Below are 6,000 nucleotides of genomic sequence, written 5' to 3' on the forward strand. Positions count from 1 at the left end.
GTAAAGATGAGAGCAAAGAGTACCACAAGCATTTGAAAATTGAGGGGGAAAACATATAACTTTCATTTTGTTTTCACCTAGGGCACTGAAAGGCTTATCAACCTGACTCCAAAACATAAGGTGCGGGATTCTCCGGTCACTCAGCCATGTGTTTCTCAGCAATGCACTGTCTGCTGCTGGCAGGATTCGCTACTTCCTCCGCTTGTCAATGGGATTCCCATTGAAGCTACCCCATGCTGCTGGGAAACCCATGGGAGGGGGTGCGGTGCCAGCTGGAACAGAGAAACCCAGTGGCTGAGAAATTCTGTCCAAGATACCACAACATGCAACAAAACATGTCTTTTATAAGAATCCAAACTGATTCCAAACAAGAGTCCCAACAAAGTGAAATAATTCAGTTCAACTATAAATGCAACTATAAAGGCAATTATTACCTCAACTTTTCCAAATTGTACATCAAGATGTGTTAACTAAACTGAGAGCCATAAGATGTGGGAGAGGTTGCCAACCTCATCATATTTCACCCAACACACATCAAGAAATTAGGACCACTAATGGTACAAATAATTTGGTCTATTAAATGAAATAATATGAAAATCGCTTATTGTCACGAGTAGGCTTCAATGAAGCTACTGTGAAAAGCCCCTAGTCGCCACATTCCGGCGCCTGTCCGGGGAGGCTGGTCCTATTTAGATTGGGAGTTTGTTTTATGCAAAACAGTTACAGGAGTAAATTTAGGAATGGCTGAGCATAATCCTCAGCTGAAGAATCTGTTAAAATAGGCCAACCAAATATTTTGAAACGAAGATAAACCAACCATAAAAAGCCACACATATTGGGCGGGATTCTCCCGCGATGGGCCGAAGTCCCGCTGGTTCTTTGCCAGTCCTGCCAGTGTAGATTAGATTAGGTCCCTTCCCGGCAGGACCTGGCGGCGCGGGCAGGCTCCGGGGTCCTGGTGGGGGGGGGGCACTGGGCGATCTGGCCCCGGGGATGCCCCCACAGTGGCCTAGCCTGCGATTGGGGCCCACCGATCCACGGGCGGGCCTGCGCCATGGGGGCACTCTTTTCCTACACGTTGGCTGTGTCAGCCTCCGCGATTTACAATCGGTAAATGAAAGCCATGATTGAACATTCTTTGCGCATGCACGAGGATGACGTCAGCAGCCTTCCACGCAAGCCGGCGGGGTGCAAACCACTCCGCCGCCGGCCTAGCCCCTGAAGGTGCGGAGAATTCTGCACATTTGGGGTGGGCCAACGCCGGAGTGGTTCACGCCACTCCGTCCCGGCGGGACCACCCGTCCCGCCGGGTACAGGAGAATCCCGCCCATTATTTCCATATTGAACATAAATTACAGAGCAATTGCAAAGTGTCTAAGGTTTCTCATACTTCACCGCTCTCTCATCAAACATTTGTGAATGTAGAACCCATTACCTTGATAAGCCGGGTCACAGATGTGGGACAGCACTCTTGAATTAAGTCAATAAGTTTTTCCACTTCTCCAGCACAAGACATTCTCACAAATCCCATCTCTGGTCGAAGGTATGTTTCCATAAATTTTTGTAATAGCTGTGGATGTCTGAGATCCAATAGGCTATCTGGGGCGAATGCTGTTGACATTCTTGCTATAGAAATGTGGTCAAAAGGTCAATTTATTTTTAAGAACCTACACAATCGGTAAATGAAAGCCATGATTGAACATTCTTATCTCTAGACTTCTAACTTTTTACTTAACATTAAATTTCCCTTTTTGACTAAGCTTTCAGATTTGAAGAAGAATCTTTGCAACACTCAACCTGATGGAGAATTCAGCTTTCCATTTTCCATTCCCAAAAACTTAAATGGTCATCTTTCCAATATCTTCTCTGATCTTAATGTAATCTTTTATTTAAAAAAAATAACAACTTTGCAAATCCTAAACAGATGTTCTCAAGTTCATAAGATTATAGGAGCAGAATTAGGCTATTTGGCCCATCGAGTCTGATCCGGCTCATGGCTGACCTCATCCTGGCTTTAACTCCACCCCGTTCTCCATAAACCTTCAATCCATTAACAATTAAAAATCTGTCTAACTCCTCCTTATATTTACTCACTGTCCCAGTGTCGACCACACTCTGGGGTAGCGAATTCCGCAGATTCACAGCACTTTGGGAGAAGTAGTTTCTCCTCAAACGCTGTTTTAAATTTGCTACCTCTTATCCGAAGACTATGACCTCTCGTTCTAAGCAGTCAGTCTAATAACAAAAAAAGTAAGACACCAAATGAAACTAAATGACATTTGTAAATTATAAGGAGATAAAGGCCTCAACTTTTCCCTATAAGAGGCGGTCAGGGGTCATTGCCAGAAGTGTGAAAAGACAGCACGCATGATTGGTGGTATGATATTGCTCAGACCTCAATTCCATTCTCTTGAGCCAATTTAACTTGAATGCTTTTGACGGTTCTCAGTCATATTTCCTCTATCGAGGGAGCTTTCGATGAGTGTGGAACAAGTAAAAATATGGTGCAGAATTTGATTGGCTGCTGTGGCTTCAAAGGACATTTTAACATCTAACAGAACTATCTTGAAGACAGAAATATTTTACATTCATTTACCCACCCCAAAAGGTCTAAGCAGGTACACAATTTTGAGTGTGGGAATTTTTTTGAATGTAGTTTACCTCTTTGGCTGGCTGTAAAATGATGCTCTTGTCTCTCATGTTGCTCCCTGCTGTGGATGGTTCCAAACACCCTGCCACACATCCGGCAAGACACGCTCTTTTCTGATGCCACAAACTTGTCCTCTCGTTGCAATGGTTCATCCCAGTATGGATGCTCACACGTCAACTTATTTGTATTATCTTTGTAATGTACAGTCTACAGATGAGCACAATATATTTACTATAGACATTTTCAAAATGTTACATTCAGCAACCAATGTACAAAACAAAATAAAGATTCTCAATAAGCCTACTTACTAACTGCACAGCAATGGACAATATTCCTCTGAATATTATAAAAATGTTGCAAATTATTTTGCCTAATTTTATTGAGACCATTATATTTTCATGATGTTGTTGCAAAAATACCTCAGCATTATACATTTTGTATAAGTAACACTTACAAAAGTAAAGGATTTTTTTTTACCAATCCTTTAGAGATTATTTTTATTGCCTTTCTAATCTTTATTAGTGTCAGGGTGTCAGGAGTAGGCTTACATTAACACTGCAATGATGTTACTGTGAAAATCACCTAATCGCCAAACCCCGGCGCCTGTTCGGGTACACAGGGAGAATTCAGAATGTCCAATTCACCTAACAAACACGTCTTTCGGGACTTGTGGGAGGAAAACTGAGCACCCGGGGGAAACGCATGCAGACTCCGCGCAATCAGAAACCCAAGCCAGAAATCAAACCCGGGACCCTGGCGCTATGAAGCATCAGTGCTAACCACTGTGCACCTTCGTGGATGCTTCTTCTCCAGTTGTACGTTCTAAGGCAAGCGATTCCCATGTGTCGATGGGGATGTTGCATTTATTTAGGGAGGCTTTCAGAGTGTCCTTGTAGCATTTCTTCGTGGATTTGTTTCTCGAGCATGTTTTGCCATTCACTGAAAACTTGATTAATCTGTGACTAAACTCCATCTACTTGCCTTTATCCCATATCCACCACTACTTCTGGTTTACAAATATCTATCAATCACAGCATTATTATCAACTGCTATTTGTGGAAGGAGTTGCAAACTCCTAACATCCTTTCTGTGTAAAAACATTTTCTAATTTCGCTCCTGAAAGGTCTGCTTCCAATTTTCAGACTATGGCCCTCGTCCTGACTTCCTAACCAGCAGAAATAGTTTCCCTCTATCTACCCGATCAGTTCCTGTTACTACTTTATAACTTCAATCTAAATTCCAGGACTACAACCCGTGTTTGTAAACTAAGGCTTTGCATAGTGAAATAGATCATTTCTGCCCACCTTGCATCAGAATCCTCGAGATATAAAGGCCAGCACTTTTTGATTATTTTTTGTCCCTATCCATGACATTTTAACGATCTATTAATATGGACACCCTAAGTTTCTTTGTACCTCCACTGTTTCTAACTATTTACCATTTCCAACGCACTCTGGTTCAAAGTGGATGACCTCATTCATATTTGCCTACATTGAAATCCATTTATCACAGTTTTTCCCCATTCACTTTATCTAGTTAACAATTTTTTTGTAATTTTATGCTTCCATCTACATTGTTCACAATGTTGCTTGTTTCATCAGGAACTTGAAACAAGGTGAATAGTTGTGGACCCAACACAGATCCTTGTGGAAGAGCACTGATAACATCCTGCCAATTAGAATACAGTCCATTAATGTCATTCTGTCTCCTGCTACTCAGTCATTTTGTAACTGGGCCAATAATTTGCCTTCAATTCTATAAGCTTCATTTTTGGCTTCTAGGCTCTTACAAGGGACTTTATTGAATGTTTCCAAAGCACTGTACAGGCAATTACGTACTTTTGAGATGTAAGCACTGTGGTCACATTGGAAACGCTGCACCTAATTTATGCACAGAAAAGTCCCACAAACAGCATTGTGATGATGACCATATGATGTATTTGTGCTATTGACTGAGACACAAATATTGGCCAGGATGCCAACAGAAATCCTCTGCTCTTCTCGAAATATTGCCAAGGAATATTTTCTGTCCACCGGAGAGGATTGACAGGGCCTTGCCTTAACATCTCATCTGCAAGATGATACTTTCAACAGTGCAGATTTCCCACAATGCTGCACTGGAATATTGACCTAGGTATTACGCTCAAGGCTTTTGGAGTGGGACCAGCATCCACATTTGCCCGACTCAGAGTAGAGGGTGCTACCATTGAGCTATGTCTAACATGAAAGACAGATGCACAAATAACCCAGTTCCAGTTAGATACTAAGGCAGGTAAGGACTTTACTCTCATCTACTTAGCTGGATCCCAGAAATCTTTCGGGAAACAAGTCCATAGCGTAAGAAAACATAGAACTGAAAAAGAAAAGGTGTTTCCAATTTAAGCAATATTTTCCACAAATTTATCAATCCTATTCAGAAGAACATCTGAGATATTTAATGTTAAAATAGTGGTGTCAGAATTCCAAAAAAAAGTGAACACAGGCCTCACATCCTTGAAAAATGGCACAGTTTCTCACTCAATGGTCTATGTTGATCTATTGCAGGAAATTAATGATTCTCTTTTAATCTACTTCCCATGTGGAGTTCAACTCTATACTCGATGATAATTCATGAAGGATGCTTCTGGATACATACTTGTTCATGGTCCTTCAGTTTTTCTCGCAGTACTTCGATACCACATTTGTCACAGTATACTCTTCCAATATGTTTTGTTTGAAAGTGGTGTTTTAGGGCTGTTTGACTGGCAAAGTCATTGCCACATCGCACACAGTTGTAGGATTTAATAGCCTGCATGATGACACACACATCAGCTTCTGAAGACCATCAAAGAATTCTGTAAATATTTAACAAACATCAGATAAAATGATTATGTGAAATGTAAGTGAAATTGTAATTTGACTCAAAATAGCACAAACGATGAATGGGGGAGCTACTTGGGTACAGGAAAATCTAATGGCCTTTTTATATATGCACCTTATGAACATCTGGGGACTTGTACCGAATTTGGGAGAACTATCCCACAGGCGAGTCAAGCAACAGCCCATATTTTAAAGCTGATGTCCTGGACACCACAATCACCATGACCTGTTCCACCAGCAGGACAGGCACAGCAGAGGTGGTGGAAGAATAATATATAGTAGGGTGGGAATATAGTGCCTTGGGAGCTCTCAACATTTGTTCTGAACGCCGTGAAGTCTCATGGCATCAGATAAAACATAGTCAAGGGAACGTCCTGCTGGTTACCACCGACTGTCTGCCACCATCGCTCCCCCCAGCTGATGAATCACTACTCCTCTATGTTACATACCATGTGGAGGAAGCGTAGAAAGTGATGAGGGCACAGAATTTAC

General features: G+C 41.8%; 1 protein-coding gene across 1 annotated transcript in view; it reads right to left on the minus strand.

The window, feature by feature from the left end:
- Positions 1-5,443, minus strand: part of LOC119969915 (2'-5'-oligoadenylate synthase 1-like) — a 33,963-nt gene extending 28,520 nt beyond the window's left edge. The window contains exons 1-3 of the mRNA XM_038803887.1: positions 5,285-5,443; positions 2,662-2,857; positions 1,436-1,626 (exon numbers count right to left, since the gene is read on the minus strand). Coding sequence (XP_038659815.1) covers positions 1,436-1,626; positions 2,662-2,857; positions 5,285-5,443 — 546 coding nt within the window. The remainder of the gene's footprint in view (positions 1-1,435; positions 1,627-2,661; positions 2,858-5,284) is intronic.
- Between the last annotated feature and the right edge of the window lie 557 nt (positions 5,444-6,000).

The sequence above is a fragment of the Scyliorhinus canicula genome, chromosome 8, assembly GCF_902713615.1.
Source record: "Scyliorhinus canicula chromosome 8, sScyCan1.1, whole genome shotgun sequence".
Lineage (NCBI taxonomy): Eukaryota > Metazoa > Chordata > Chondrichthyes > Carcharhiniformes > Scyliorhinidae > Scyliorhinus > Scyliorhinus canicula.